Source organism: Lolium rigidum, chromosome 5 (genome assembly GCF_022539505.1).
Source record: "Lolium rigidum isolate FL_2022 chromosome 5, APGP_CSIRO_Lrig_0.1, whole genome shotgun sequence".
Lineage (NCBI taxonomy): Eukaryota > Viridiplantae > Streptophyta > Magnoliopsida > Poales > Poaceae > Lolium > Lolium rigidum.
Window position 1 is genome coordinate 72,408,635 of NC_061512.1, and position 15,987 is coordinate 72,424,621.

General features: G+C 46.0%; 1 protein-coding gene across 1 annotated transcript; it reads left to right on the forward strand.

The window, feature by feature from the left end:
• The first annotated feature begins 977 nt into the window (after window positions 1-977).
• LOC124651260 (peroxidase 3-like) lies at window positions 978-6,611 on the forward strand. Its single transcript, XM_047190375.1, has 3 exons — window positions 978-1,406; window positions 1,527-1,692; window positions 6,193-6,611. Exons 1-3 carry the CDS (start codon window positions 978-980, stop codon window positions 6,609-6,611), a joined length of 1,014 nt encoding a protein of 337 aa, XP_047046331.1.
• Window positions 6,612-15,987: the final 9,376 nt, after the last annotated feature.

Sequence of the window (15,987 nt, forward strand, 5' to 3'; positions counted from 1 at the left end):
CCAGAGGATCTTGGACTGAAGATGCGTCAGGAGAACATGAAGGTTGCTGTTGAGAACACTGTTTCCTTGGTCGCTGACAGTCAACAAACTGTTGACTGGATGAAGGTAGGCGACACCGAGCAGATAGAACAATCAAAATGGAGGTCGTTGATCAAGGCAGCCAAGCCCAACACGAAGAAAATCCTGGCCTATCTCGGGATCAAGCCATCTTCAACTCCTAGCTCATCAAGGCCGGAGGTCTAGTTGAATGCCTTTGCTTTTTCTTTCCTTTGCTTTCTCTATTTCTTTGCTGTTGTCGCCATTTTAGCCTTGGCAACAATTACCCTGTTAGTTCCTTTGGAGAACTTCTTTTGTAATGTCCGTGTAAACTTTCTAGAAATCAATGAAATTCCCCTTGGTACTATCATTGATCCTGGGACTTTATTTTCCAGTTAATATTTGATAATTATTCGACCAACCCTTGCTCTGCCGATGCTTCACCTGCGTCTTCCTTCTCGAAGAAAATACTAGTCGATGATAATTCCCTCGAAGGTTCTTCAAGCAAATATATAGTCACATAGAGATAGGGAGTGTAATATATAGTCACATAGAGATAGGGAGTGTGTGCGTTCATGGGGTGAGCATGTATAGGTCGTGACTCGTGAGCATCTGTGTTTGTACGTGTTTTAAAAAAATAGTCTGCCACCACAAAATCGTTACCTGTTCGTCGGTAGATGACTATCGGACGGCTAACAGAAGGACTGTTCTACTGGGGACCTCACAGATCGAGATCAACCATCGATGCCGGCCGCCGCACGCTGTGGCCGCCCCTTAATAAGCGCACGCAGAAACAGCCGCACCCGCGTAAGCTTAGCAGCCTAGCAGGCTTCCATTACTCTCACCTGCCGATCGCACTATCAATCGCTCTCTCGCGACCATCACCCGCGTCACATTCCATCCTACCTAGTACGTAGGCCGGCTTCGCCAGAGCCAGCCCGATGACGATAGCGCCGCCAACGTTGCTCGCGTTTGTCGTCCTGGCCGGCGCGCTGGCCGGCGGCGGCGGCGTCGTGGATGCGGCGCTGCTGAAGGCGCACTTCTACAGGCACAGCTGCCCAGCGGCGGAGGCAGTTGTGCGGGACATCGTGCAGGCCCGCGTGGCCGAGGACCCCGCCGCGCTCCCCGCTAGGCTGCTCCGCCTCTTCTTCCACGACTGCTTCGTGAGGGGCTGCGACGCGTCGCTGCTGATCGACTCCACGTCCACCGCGGGCAGCGGCACGGCGGAGAAGGACGCCGCGCCAAACAGGTCACTGGGCGGCTTCGACGTCGTGGACACCGCCAAGGCCGTGCTGGAGGCCGTCTGCCCCGGCGTCGTCTCCTGCGCCGACATCGTCGCGCTCGCCGCCAGGGACGCCGTCTCTGTCCAGGTCGGTCGGTGGCTCGGTGCAGGGCATGTGTCTTCATCATCACTCAGTCAGTGACTCAGTGCTCGCATGCAGTCATGGCTAATCTGAAGATTGACGCGTGTTCGTACGTGCATAATGCAGTTCGGTCGTGACCTGTGGGACGTGCAGCTGGGGCGGCGCGACGGCGTGGTGTCGCGCGCGTCGGAGGCGCTGGCGAACATCCCCTCGCCGTCGGACAACTTCACCGCGCTGGAGGCCAGCTTCGCCAGCAAGGGCCTCGACGTCAAGGACCTCGTCATCCTCTCAGGTATAGTGATCAAGTCAACATCGTGAATAACAAATACACGCCGTAGTACACGCCTACATGTACGTATTTACGTACGGCGGTCTTTTCGGTCGGAAAGAAAACAAAATACACGCACGTCCGCACTGAATCTCCCGGCCGATCGAAGCTGCCCATGCACGCTGTGACACATTTTTTTGTGAATTGACTGTCATACTGACTGAGATGTACTGATATTTCAGAAAATTCCTACCGTCCTAAGCATGTTTTGGAAAATATATAATGGTTTAGTTATATCTCAGTCAACTGAGATTTTCTTAAATCTAAGTTACTTACAAAAAAGTGCTTGAGTTGCAGTTGCACTTTTCTGCCACAAATGTGCAACCGGACCAAGTTGCACTTTTTCTTTAAACTTAGACACAGACACACCCAATATATAATCCGTTTTGCTAAATCTGAGATTCAGTCACCCTAGAAAAGTGCTTTTACTTTTCCGAAACGAGTTGCGTTTTTTCTGAAAAGTGACTCTATGACAGAAGAGTCTAAACTACGGTTGCATTGTTCTCTCCGAGACTTAAGAAAATCTGTCATCTGAAATTTAGACAATGCATACATAACAGAAATACCTTTGTACTCCCAAGTATTGGTCGCTACGACTAACTAAATAAACTAAACATAAGCTAATCTTGGCATAGAAATAAAATTTACATGGATTTACCTCGGACCGCAATATCGTCCTCTTCAATGAGTGTGGCATTTTGTAGACCATTTTAAAGTTTCAAAAAAATTCTGAAAAATCCTTTGTATAGGTACTCCGAAAACTGCGAAATCTCAACTCGACGTACCTCATATTCTAGGCAGTGCAAAAATAACAAAAATTGACATCTTGAGTAATGAAAGGTGCAAACTTTAAAACCTTAAAAAATCGACAGATTTGGCCATTTTGTGTGGCCCAAAATGTAAAGGTGTTTTGAGCTGAAATTTTGCATGTTGGAAAACGTTTAGATTTTCCTTTTTCCGGATTTTTTGAAACCTAAAAGTCTCATTTTCAAAACTTTCGAACTAGCAGCATAAGAGGAAATCAATATGGTACATCAGCAAGCGGCATGTTTAATTAGTTACGCTCACGGGTCACGAGATACGTGGCAAGTGGCCACAGTGTGCAGATGCATATGGATCGACGGGCGGCATGGATGTGTCGGTTTGGCGGCACGCGTGGTGAGGAGAGCATGCAGGCCGCGATAGACGCTGCATGCACATGCACCCGTGTTGCCGAGCGCGTTCGTAGTAGGCCGGAGCCAAGCGTGTAGCTAGCCAGCGATAGAAAGGGACGGAGCAACCACCATCCAAGCATGCCTGCGTCCGTGCATCGACCTAGCCGAGCACTCGAGCCGGCCCTTCATGGCCGCTCGTTGCTGATAAGCTACCTACACGGCTACACCCCTAGTCCCGGTGGCTAAGGTATCTCAAGGTTAAAACCAGGCCAACGCATTACTATAGAATTAGTTGCGGCCTACATTCATCCCACATCTACAATCTGTAGGGGGTCCTTGGTGATATTATAGATGAACGCTCGTGTTGGGCGTTGGCGGGCTGCCGGCACCTTAGAACGCGAGAGTAGTGCATGTCGTCTTGCCGCCTTCGGGGGCCTTCTTTGTAATCTTGTTTTGTGCTTTTCAAGTTCCCTGTAACTCTTTCCTCTATCAATGAAATCGCAGCTCTCCCGCGCTTCCTAAAAGAAAAACAATCTGTAGGGGGTTAGACGTGATGAAGAGTGTTAATTAAATATACTGTCCTTATTCTTCTACTCTTATGTTTTTTATTTACTTCGTGTTCTGACCCCAATTAATAGTTGTAATCAAAACATTATCTCATGATCTAATACAAGCCCAATTTCAAGAGAGAATAAACAGCTGACTTCCTTAAGAAGCCTATTTTGAGGATTAAAAAAATGCAAACAACCTACAATTATATGTTTGCATGTCAATTATGCTTATGGTGGTCACAAATAAAGGTACTACTTAGATATGGCCAAGTCCAAAGCAAACTCGATCAAAGGTTTGCCCTTTCCACAAAAAGACCATCACTGAGTGGTAATCCATATGCATGTGGCCCTGCTCAACCATGCATGCACCAAATCTAAGTGGCCGCTGCCTCGTCAAGAATTATGCTTGATCTATATCTGCCAGCAACCAAAGAGCTGAGATCTTTGGCATGCATGGGCATGAGTTAATGCAGCTGGTACAGCTAATTGTGCTGTACTCCAACACTCCTAGATAGTACGACGTGTGCCAGTAGTGCATGCCTTAGTGGTGGTTACCGGTAACTACCAACTACTAGCACTCCTAACCAACACCATATGTCCATATCAAATCCAATCAACTGTGATTTAAGAGGCTGGATTCAATTTGGCCCATCATTGGTTAAGTGCTGTGGGCTCTTCCCTCTAGGGTACACAGTGCTTCTGAAGTGCAGTCCCAACAAGACTAGACTGGTCTAGTGTAGTGTAGTTCCAAGTGCCAATCTATGAGCTATTGATGGCCGTTAGATTGCACTACCTGACCAGCATTGGCTAGCTAGCTAGGTAAACTAGCGCGCTGTGCTCGAAATAGCGCTTCAACTGCGAATTAAGTGGACCATCCAAGAGTTCGAGTCAATCATGCATTATTCTTTGGACTGGCTAGAGTGGACACTTCAATGAAACCAATACTCCGCTATATACTTCTAAGAGCATCTTCAGCCGCGTTCCCCAAAACGTCTCCCAAAAAGTGGCATATCGAGTGTTTGGGGAATGTGTTTTCTTCGTGCCGTGTTTGGGGAACGTTGCTCCCCAGCCGTGTCCTCCAAACACGCATAAAAAAATGCACGAAAAAAAGGTTTTCATTTAAATTTGATTATATTTTACAAGTTTGAATGAAAACGGCTAGGTTATGGCCTAATGGCCGCCCGACGGTGCGTCCGACGGCCCCGCCCCGTCGTCGTCTCCCCTCCGCCGCAGCTCCTGCGCCGCGCGCCTCCTCTACCTATGGAGCATGGCGAGAAGACACCGGTGATTGTTCAGCGCGTTGTCGCCTGCCCTCCCCAACTGCTCCGTCTGGAGGGAGAGTTCGACGGCACGGCGAATCTGCTCCTCTTCGCAGGCACGGGCAATGTCCTGCAGCTTTTCTGCGACTCGAACGACTCGACGAGCGCCAGTTGCTGCGCCGCCGCCTCCTCCGGGTCCAGCCCGTCGTCGTCGGACTAGTCGAAGTCGTCGTCATCGTCGTCCTCCTCCTCCTCCGCCTCCATTTGCATTGCCGCAGCCGTCGCCAACGGATCCGCCTCCACCGCCCAGGCCGCCGCTTCCGCTGCCGCCGTATTCCCCCGCAACTGCTGCTCCAGCGCCTCCCGCCGCTGATGTTGATGGAGCTCCCGCTCTGCATGCCACCGCTCGCCCATCTCCTCCGCCCGGCGCCGGCGCGCCTCTTCAGCCGTGGCGGCATCGAATGACGCTATGGTGTCCGCTAGCGTTGCCTCCTCCCACGCTTCATTCTCCGTTGCTTCCGGGCAGACGTCGAACTCCTAAGGTGGTGGAGATGGAGGTGGAGAGGGTGGTGGAGGCAACTGGCCGGCGCCGGCGTGGTTTAACATTCCGTAGGTGGTGTGTAGATGACGAGGCATGTGCTTGCGGTGGAGAAAGGGATGCCGGCGACTGTGGTGGCGACCATTGAACGGAGGAGGCCTTATATAGACGCCGGCGCCGCGAGAAGAGGTGAGAAGAAAGCACGGGAAGAGGCCAGAAGCCGTGGGAAGAAAGAGCGGGAACGCGCCGTGGCATGCGAACAGCGGCGACGCGTGGAGGTTGCGCAGTGCCGACGAGATGTCTCGCCTGCCCCTCCGTCGCTATTAAGGCAAAGCTACGGCGCTTCGTTCATGTGTCACTGACGCGTCGGGCCTGCCACTCCCAGCCTCGCTTCTCGCTGTGTCCGGCGCGCCAGGAGCGTCCCCTGTGGACCGGGGACGGGCTCGGGGTGCCGGACACCGTATTGAGCCGCGCCGGACGAAAAGGGTCTTTGGGAAGCGCGACTGGGGACGAAAATATGTCTGGTGCGTCCCAAAAACCTTTGGGGGAAATGACTAGATATGCTCTAATACCTCTCGTAGTCTGGTCCATATTATAAGTCGCTTTGCATAGGTAATTAACCTATGCAAAACATCTTACAATATGATATGGAGGTAGCTAGCTAGAAAAACCAATATGGATTGCAAATAACAGCGCTATTAATACTTTATCATGCATATTACAATTGATTTGAGTTTGTCCTGGTGCCTTTAACATGTTGTACACTTTCTGTAGATAGAACTTCTTCAAATTTAGCTTGAAAATCAATTTTGTTTTCAGAATATTATAGAAGCTGTATGTACACAATAATAGGAGTAACAATAAAGTATAGCATATCGCAATATGGCAATAGAATTTCACCTCCAACAAAAGTAGTTCTAACCTCCACATGCCGCATACACTGGGACCATGTGTATCCGCAGGTGCGCACACCATCGGCGTCGGTCACTGCAACCTCTTCAGCAGCCGCCTGTTCAGCTCCACCCCCACCGGCGCCGTCACCCCCGCCACCGACCCGACCCTCAACGCTGCCTATGCCGTGCAGCTGCGCGGGGCGTGCAGGTCGCCGTCTAACAACGCTACCGTCGTGCCCATGGACCCCAGCAGCCCGGCCCGGTTCGACTCCCATTACTACGTCAATCTCAAGCTTGGCCGTGGGTTGTTCAGGTCCGACGCCGCCCTGCTCACCGACCGCCGTGCCGTCGGCATGATCCACGGGCTCACCAAGGAAGGCCACTTCCTGAAGGAGTTCAAGAACGCCGTTCGTAAGATGGGTCGCGTTGGTGTCCTCACCGGAGACCAGGGAGAGATTAGGAGAAACTGTAGGGTCATCAACTCATGAATTAATTGGTACTTATTATATTGTGGTGTTTTGGTTGTAATTAATCATAATGAGGTGATTTGTGTTTATTCTTAGCGTAACGTTGTTGATGTGAACATAAAGCCGGAGTGTTATAGTGAATTAAGCCCGGCTATGGATTGCTGAGTACTAGTACTAGATTTTCTTCGTTTGTGGTTGAGAATCGATTCATGAGCTTTGGTGTAATTTTGTTTGGTTGAAAGTTGTGGACAGAATCACAGAAGGATGCGAAATATATTATGAGAGGCTCGATATCAGAGGTCGAACATGCATGTGATTTGTGTATTTAAAATATATTCTGGTGGGAGGTGAAACCTATGAATTGGGTTGTTGAAACCTTCCGATCTATGATTTCAAAGTCGTAACTATTTCAGGTTCAGTTGGTTCAGTTTTGGCAGCGGACTACCAAAATATCTGCTCATTGTTATTCTGAAAATCTGTTAAGAGCATGTCAACACCCGGATTTTTAATTCCAGATGCCTATTATGCCATACATCGCAATCCCAGAAAGATTGTTTTTGCGAGACATAGCAGTTGAATATCATCAAATCATCATTCATTACAACACCATAATAGTCTTACATAAAAAGGATCACATGATCCAGTCTAATTACAACACTTGATCTAATGATCATTACATAACACATAGCAGAAGCGAAGTCGTAGAAGTCCATCTAATCCACAGGCAACGCTTGACGTTAGGAGAAGCTACTAGTTGTCATAGACGTCCTGCTGTCCGTCCTCCTGATACTGCGGCTCTTCTTCAAGGTCTGGCCATTTGAATAGCTAGGGACACAGCCGTGAGTACTTTCAAGTACTCGCAAACTAATACTAGTGTAAGCACTTAACAATTTTAATCAAGGGTGCTAAGCTCTAGGTTTATTTGCATAAAGCCAACTTTAGTTCATAGATATTTTGGAAAAGACTCCTTATATGCTAACTAACTAAAGTGGGAAAATTAGTGTCATTCCCACAACTCTGTTGTGATTCAAATTAAAGTCACCTTTCAAGTTCAAAACACAAACCACCATTTGGGAAAAGTTCTGATGACGGAACAGTATGGCCTTTCCAACTGTTCATGACCGCAGATGCGGCTATTCGAATAGGTTTACACTCTGCAGAGGCTGCACACTTGTGCCACAACATTTGATTACATCCGTCAGGGATAACCCTGAATAATCATAACTCAGTATGGTGATCATCAACCATTAACCTTTCACTTACACACCCTAGTATAGGCACCTCTCCCCATGAGCTTGGCCTCCCAGTGATAACCAACTGATATCCTAGAAACTGCACAGCGCTTGGGTAGGACAGTCACCTCATTTCACGTCATTTCACTTTCAACGGAGGCAGCCTCGGCATAACCTCTATGATGCTTGTTCAGAGGGAACCCATACTAAGACACATAAATTTCCAGCTAAAGCCTTACCCATAATCAGGTATTGTGGAGGTACTCAAGAATTGGAATGGTATCGCATCCGAACCCAATCATCAGTTTTCATCAAGAATACCATTTCATTCAAGTCACATTCACCTTCAAAATCTTTCAATAGAATGACTCATCATTCCAAGGTTTTCAAAATTCCAAGGTTCACAAGTTCCCAGTTAGAGTAGTCACTTTTAATTTAGCACTAGCAACTAGGCATGAGGGGTGCTAACTTGCTGCTAGCTCCAAGTCATGGGTTGGATAGTTCTGTTCATGCTGCTTCAGTCGCCTTGACAGGTATGATATCACCTTGCCTTCTTGCATCAACACACATCCAAGACCAATCTTGGATGCGTCACAATAGACATCAAATGGCTTGGTGATATCGGGCATGATCAATATTGGGGCTGTGGTTAATCTGCTCTTGAGTTACTGGAAACTCTCTTCACATTTGTCAGTCCATTCAAACTTCTTGTCCTTCTTCAGTAGTTGAGTCATTGGTCTTGCGATGCTGGAAAATCCTTCAACAAACCTGCGGTAATATCCCGCTAATCCCAGAAATGCACGGACTTCAGTCTGGGTGGTTGGGGCTTTCCATTCCTCAACGGTTTTGATCTTAGCGGGATCTACGGTAATTCCTCCTGCTGACAAGATATGTCCCAGGAATCCTACTTCCTTCAACCAAAACTCACATTTGCTAAACTTGGCGTACAACTTGTGCTGTCTAAGGGTTTCTAGGATAATCTCCAAATGTTGCTCATGTTCTTCCTCGGATTTGGAGTAGATAAGGATGTCGTCGATGAAAACCACGACAAACTTATCCAAAAAGTTCATAAAGATCTTATTCATGAGATTCATGAAATAAGAGGGGGCATTGGTCAATCCAAATGACATGACATTGTACTCATACAATCCACATCTTGTGGTGAAGGCAGTCTTAAGGATATCCGTTGCACGAATCTTCAGTTGATGGTAACCAGTCCTAAGTTCAATCTTAGAGAACACTTTGGCACCGGTCAGTGATGCGTGTAGTTGACACGTCCGTTGGGAACCCCAAGAGGAAGGTGTGATGCGCACAGCGGCAAGTTTCCCTCAGTTAGAAACCAAGGTTTAATCGAACCAGTAGGAGTCAAGAAGCACGTTGAAGGTTGATGGCGGCGGGATGTAGTGCGGCGCAACACCGGAGATTCCGGCGCCAACGTGGAACCTGCACAACACAACCAAAGTACTTTGCCCCAACGAAACAGTGAGGTTGTCAATCTCACCGGCTTGCTGTAACAAAGGATCAATCGTATTGTGTGGAAGATGATTGTTTGCAGAGAAAACAGTAAAAACAAGTATTGCAGCAGATTTGTATTTCAGTATTAAAGAATGGACCGGGGTCCACAGTTCACTAGAGGTGTCTCTCCCATAAGATAAAAGCATGTTGGGTGAACAAATTACGGTCGGGAAATTGACAAATAGAGAGGGCATAACAATGCACATACATGACATGATAAGTATAGTGAGATTTAATTGGGCATTACGACAAAGTACATAGACCGCCATCCAACCGCATCTATGCCTAAAAAGTCCACCTTCGAGGTTATCATCCGAACCCCTCCAGTATTAAGTTGCAAAACAACGGACAATTGCATTAAGTATGGTGCGTAATGTAATCAACAACTACATCCTCGGACATAGCGCCAATGTTTTATCCCTAGTGGCAACAGCACAACACAACCTTAGAACTTTCGTCACATCGTCCCAGGTGTCAATGCGGGCATGAACCCACTATCGAGCATAAGTACTCCCTCTTGGAGTTAAAAGTAAAAACTTGGCCAGAGCCTCTACTAGTAACGGAGAGCATGCAAGATCATAAACAACACATATGTAATAACTTGATAATTAACATGACATGGTATTCTCTATCCATCGGATCCCGACAAACACAACATATAGAATTACGGATAGATGATCTTGATCATGTTAGGCAGCTCACAAGATCCAACAATGAAGCACAATGAGGAGAAGACAACCATCTAGCTACTGCTATGGACCCATAGTCCAGGGGTGAACTACTCACTCATCACTCCGGAGGCGACCATGGCGGTGTAGAGTCCTCCGGGAGATGAATCCCCTCTCCGGCAGGGTGCCGGAGGAGATCTCCAGAATCCCCCGAGATGGGATCGGCGGCGGCGGCGTCTCAGTAAGGTTTTCCGTATCGTGGTTTTTCGCCTCAGGGGTTTCGCGACGGAGGCTTTAAGTAGGCGGAAGGGCAGAGTCGGGGGCCAGACGAGGGGGCCACACCATAGGGCGGCGCGGGCCCCCCCTGGGCCGCGCCGCCATGTGGTGTCGCCACCTCGTGGCCCCACTTCGTGTGTTCTCCGGTCTTCTGGAAGCTCCGTGGAAAAATTGGCCCCTGGGTCTTTGTTTCGTCCAATTCCGAGAATATTTCGTTACTAGGATTTCTGAAACCAAAAACAGCGGAAAACAGGAACTGGCACTTCGGCATCTTGTTAATAGGTTAGTTCCAGAAAATGCACGAATATGACATAAAGTGTGCATAAAACATGTAGGTATCATCAATAATATGGCATAGAACATAAGAAATTATCGATACGTCGGAGACGTATCAGCATCCCCAAGCTTAGTTCCGCTCGTCCCGAGCGGGTAAAACGATAACAAAGATAATTTCTGAAGTGATATGCCATCATAACCTTGATCATACTATTTGTAAACATATGTAGTGGATGCAGCGGTCAAAACAATGGTAATGACATGAGTAAACAAGTGAATCATATAGCAAAGACTTTTCATGAATAGTACTTCAAGACAAGTATTAATAAGTCTTGCATAAGAGTTAACTCATAAAGCAATAAATCAAAGTAAAGGCATTGAAGCAACACAAAGGAAGATTAAGTTTCAGCGGTTGCTTTCAACTTGTAACATGTATATCTCATGGATAATAGTCAACATAGAGTAATATAACAAGTACAATATGCAAGTATGTAAGAATCAATGCATAGTTCACACAAGTGTTTGCTTCTTGAGGTGGAGAGAGATAGGTGAACTGACTCAACATAAAAGTAAGGAGAATGGTCCTTCAAAGAGGAAAGCATCGATTTCTATATTTGTGCTAGAGCTTTTATTTTGAAAACATGAAACAATTTTGTCAACGGTAGTAATAAAGCATATGAGTTATGAAAGTTATATCTTACAAGTTGCAAGTCTCATGCATAGTATACTAATAGTGCCCGCACCTTGTCCTAATTAACTTGGACTACCGGATCTTTGCAATGCACATGTTTTGACCAAGTGTCACAATGGGGTACCTCCATGCCGCCTGTACAAAGGTCTAAGGAGAAAGCTCGCATTTTGGATTTCTCGCTTTTGATTATTCTCAACTTAGACATCCATACCGGGACAACATGGACAACAGATAATGCACTCCTCTTTAATGCATAAGCATGTGGCAACAATTATTATTCTCATATGAGATTGAGGATATGTGTGTCCAAAACTGAAACTTCCACCATGAATCATGGCTTTAGTTAGCGGCCTAAAGTTCTTCTCTAACAATATGGATGCTCCAACCATGAAGGTGGTAGATCTCTCTTGCTTCAGACAAGACGGACATGCATAGCAACTCACATGATATCCAACAAAGAATAGTTGATGGCGTCCCCGAAACATGGTTATCGCTCAACAAGCAACTTAATAAGAGATAAAGTGCATAAGTACATATTCAATACTACAATAGTTTTTAAGCTATTTGTCCCATGAGCTATATATTGCAAAGGTGAATGATGGAATTTTAAAGGTAGCACTCAAGAAATTTACTTTGGAATGGCGGATAAATACCATGTAGTAGGTAGGTATGGTGGACACAAATGGCATAGTGGTTGGCTCAAGTATTTGGGATGCATGAGAAGTATTCCCTCTCGATACAACGTTTAGGCTAGCAAGGTTATTTGAAACAAACACAAGGATGAACGGTACAGCAAAACTCACATAAAAGACATATGGTAAACATTATAAGACTCCATACCGTCTTCCTTGTTGTTCAAAACTCAATACTAGATATTATCTAGACTCTAGAGAAACCAAATATGCAAACCAAATTAACAAGCTCTAAGTGTTTCTTCATTAATGGGTGCAAAGTATATGATGCAAGAGCTTAAACATGAGCACAACAATTGCCAAGTATCAAATTATCCAAGACATTATAGCATTTTACTACATGTATCATTTTCCAATTCCAACCATATAACAATTTAACGAAGAAGAAACTTCGCCATGAATACTATGAGTAGAACCTAAGGACATATTTGTCCATATGCTACAGCGGAGCGTGTCTCTCTCCCATAAAGTGAATGCTAGGATCCATTTTATTCAAACAAAACAAAAAACAAAAACAAACCGACGCTCCAAGCAAAGTGCATAAGATGTGGCCGAATAAAAATGTAGTTTCAGGGGAGGAACCTGATAATGTTGTCGATGAAGAAGGGGATGCTGTAACACCCCAAATTTCAAAACAAAGAGAAAATAAATTTCCTTTTTACAAAAATGAGAACCAACAAAAACTTTTCTTATATAGGGTGCGATGCTTAGTGCTCCTACCTATTACTTGTGTTTCTGCCATGATGAGTGTTATTATGCTTATGTGATAAACCCTAAAACCCTAAAGTGATCAAGTGAAGATCACAGACCAAATGAAATTAAAAGAGAAAGAAATCAAATAAGAAAAACCCTAAACCCTAACCTTCTCAAAAAAATCATTGGATCTATTTTGAGAAACCTAAATTAAAGAAAAAGCCCTATGTGGGCCTATAGCCTTAATAGGTAAATCTTGAACCCTACCTTTTCTTATTTTGCCAAATAATAAACCACTGCAAAACTTATTAAACCCTAAACTTCATCCATCGTGTCATCAATCTTTGAGAAATAAAATAAAAAGGAAAGATCTTATTTAAGAGAAAGGCATATGTAAGCCTATGGATACTTGTCGAAAATAATGAGCTTTGCCTTGTCTACCTTGAGTAGATGAATTGAAATACCTCAACACACTCAACAAAGCACTTACCAATCAATTCAAGTGTGAAACAAAATAAAATCAAACATATGCATAGAGTTATATGTGCATATGGCTATTTTTGTAAAACTTTACCCTAGGCCTTTCTACTTTATTTAGAGGATTGGAAAACCTTCACAAACCTTATCTAGTACTCCTCAAACATAATCCAAAGTGAAACAAAAGATTTTTTGAAAAGAAAGTAATAATGCCATAGAGGCATATGAGAGCAAAATATCAAATTTGTGAAATTGAGGATCTTGACCCTAAGACTTCTAGTGAATGATTGGATCACTCCTATATACCATTTCAACACTCAACAACATCAATTGGGTCAAGCCTAGTCAAACTAAAAATCAAATGCAACATATGCATAGAGGCATATGTGGCACATAGCCATAATACTCAATTCTTGCCCTATGACTTTAAACCTTACCCAAATGAGGTGAAACCATCTCTCAACCTAATTTAACACTAAATTGACCCTAACCCATGCCCAAGTAAAGCAAGGGGAACAATTTACAAGTTTAATGAAATTTGACACATCACCTCTTATGTGTTATGGCCATTTTTGCAAATCTTTGAACAAGACCATTTGAAATAGTTTCAATGGTTTGAAAATGTTTCTAAACTAATAAGAATGACATTAGAGTAAAGACAAGTCCAATCAAATGGAGAGAAATCCAATAGTGGGATAATTCCATTTTTTTCCCTCACATACACATAGGGCCAATTTATCAAACTTTGACCTAGGCACCAACCTTGTCTCAAAATGGTTGGAACCTTTTATCCAACTCAATCTAGCACTAAGTAAACCTCACTCTTGTCAAATTGAAGCAAAGAAAAATAAAAGAATAAAAGTTAGAAAATCCCAAAACCCTTACATATGGTTTATGCCATTTTTCCAAATATTTGACCCTAGACCAATTTGGCCTTCACCAAGAGTTGAATAATGATACTAAACACTTATTACAACTTTTGGAATCAAAGAAACCCATTTCAAATCAAATTCAAACTCAAATTAGGCTCACATACAATAATGGTCAAAACTGAAATTTATATTCTGGTCACTACTTTGAGCCTCTCTATTTCAAGTTTTTCAAACTACAACTTTCTCAACTCTTTGCATTTCATCCAAGAGGACATCAAGGTGAACACTTTTTGTAAAGAGCACCATGCCAAAATCATCTTTGATCAATAACTATGCTCATGCAAAGTTGCAACTTTTAATTAAGTGGAACAATCTCCCACTTAGTGAACTTTGCAATATTTTGATTTTCTAAATTCCACCACCACCTCTCTTTGCCTCTGGTCATTTAGAACCAAACCAAACACACCCTTTTCAAATTGGTAAACCATTGGAACTAAATCAAATTTGGACAAAATTTGGGAAATACAAATAGGGGACAATACAACACTATTTGAAATAGTGACTCTACCCAACCCTAACCTACCCAAACTAACCCTACATGTTCCCTTGCTCCCTCTCTCGCCTCACACCACCACGGAAACCCTAGGGGAGAGGCTAGCCGGCCATGGACATGGCCATGTCACCCCATGCCGGCCATGTTCCTCTCTTTCTCCTCCCCTTCACTCACCACCCTGGCCACCTCGCCAGAGCTCGCCACCTCTCTCTCCTACACCACCTAGCACCGGCCAAATCGACAGGAACGCGGTGACCACGCCGCACCACGCGCGCCCAAAGCACGCCAGGATGCCGCTCGCGTCGCGCGAGTGCACGCCACGGGCACCCCCAGATCACGCGTCGCCCCGCCGCAGCACACCTCCCCTGGCCCCCCCTCTCTGCACCCTGAGCATCACCGCCGTGACCAGAACCCGCCAGACACGCTCCCGTGCTTGCGCAAGCCTTGCCGCCGTCGACATCGTCGCCGGAATCCCGCGCCCGTGCCGCCAGAGCCAGACGTCGCGCGCGCCAACCAGACCGTCCCCCACCTCATCTCCTAGCTCGCTAGCACCGCCTGGACGCCCCCTACCTCGCCCTGCTCCCTCCTAACCCTCTCCATCGCCGGCAACGCCGTGTCGCTGTCGACCTGGCCGCCGCGCCTCAGCATCCTCCCTCGCCTATAAAAGGAGGCATCGCCTCGACGAATTCTTCACACCGCCGCACTCCCCTCTCCTTCCTCGACCTCCTAGCCACCTCGCCGCTTCACATTGCCCCCGGAACTCCCCAATTGCTACCTCGCTGCCGCGCCGCCACGCAAGATCGCCGGAGTTGGAGGCCATCCCCGGAGACGCCACTCGCTACCGTGAGGACCGCCGTCTTCGACAACGCCGCCCTGCACCGTCGCTGATCCTCGCCGGAGTCCCAGCTCGCCGCCGACCCCCTGCCGTAGCCGCCAGCACTTCCCTTCTCGTCGACGGCGACGACGACGCCCAGCCGTCCGATCTCCTTCTGATCCAACGTCCCACAATCCTCCATACCGTTTCGGTAAGCCTCCGTCGCTGACATGCGGGTCCCCCCTGTCAGCTGGCCCACTGCGCTGGACGCACTGCTGGGCTGGCTTTGGGCTGTTTTCAAATCTTCTGGCCCAACTAGCTTTCCCGCCGGCCCTCTTATTTCAAATCGAGTTTAATTAATTCCAAATGAATTTCAATTCAGCACAAACTTTGAAATTCAATAGTTTCAAATCTACTGAACCAAAATTGATGAATTTTATACCGTTGAAAAGCTAGTGAAATTATCTATCAAATGCCACCGGTGCCATCTCAAAATTATTTGTAGAATTAATGTAGCAAAATAAACAAGACAGGGACTTTTCCCTATTCAAATAAATCTTAAAAATCAACCAAAATAGATATTGAGTCAATTCCAACTCCAGTAGCTCACATTTGACTTACACTAATTGTTTATGCAA

What these genes read in the sequence shown, in the direction of transcription:
- LOC124651260 (XM_047190375.1), top strand. Translation starts at nt 978, where the DNA reads ATGACGATAGCGCCGCCAACGTTGCTCGCGTTTGTCGTCCTGGCCGGC. An exon ending in GGGACGCCGTCTCTGTCCAG is followed by an intron (nt 1,407 to 1,526) that starts GTCGGTCGGTGG and finishes TGCATAATGCAG; the next exon opens with TTCGGTCGTGACCTGTGGGA. An exon ending in GGACCTCGTCATCCTCTCAG is followed by an intron (nt 1,693 to 6,192) that starts GTATAGTGATCA and finishes GTGTATCCGCAG; the next exon opens with GTGCGCACACCATCGGCGTC.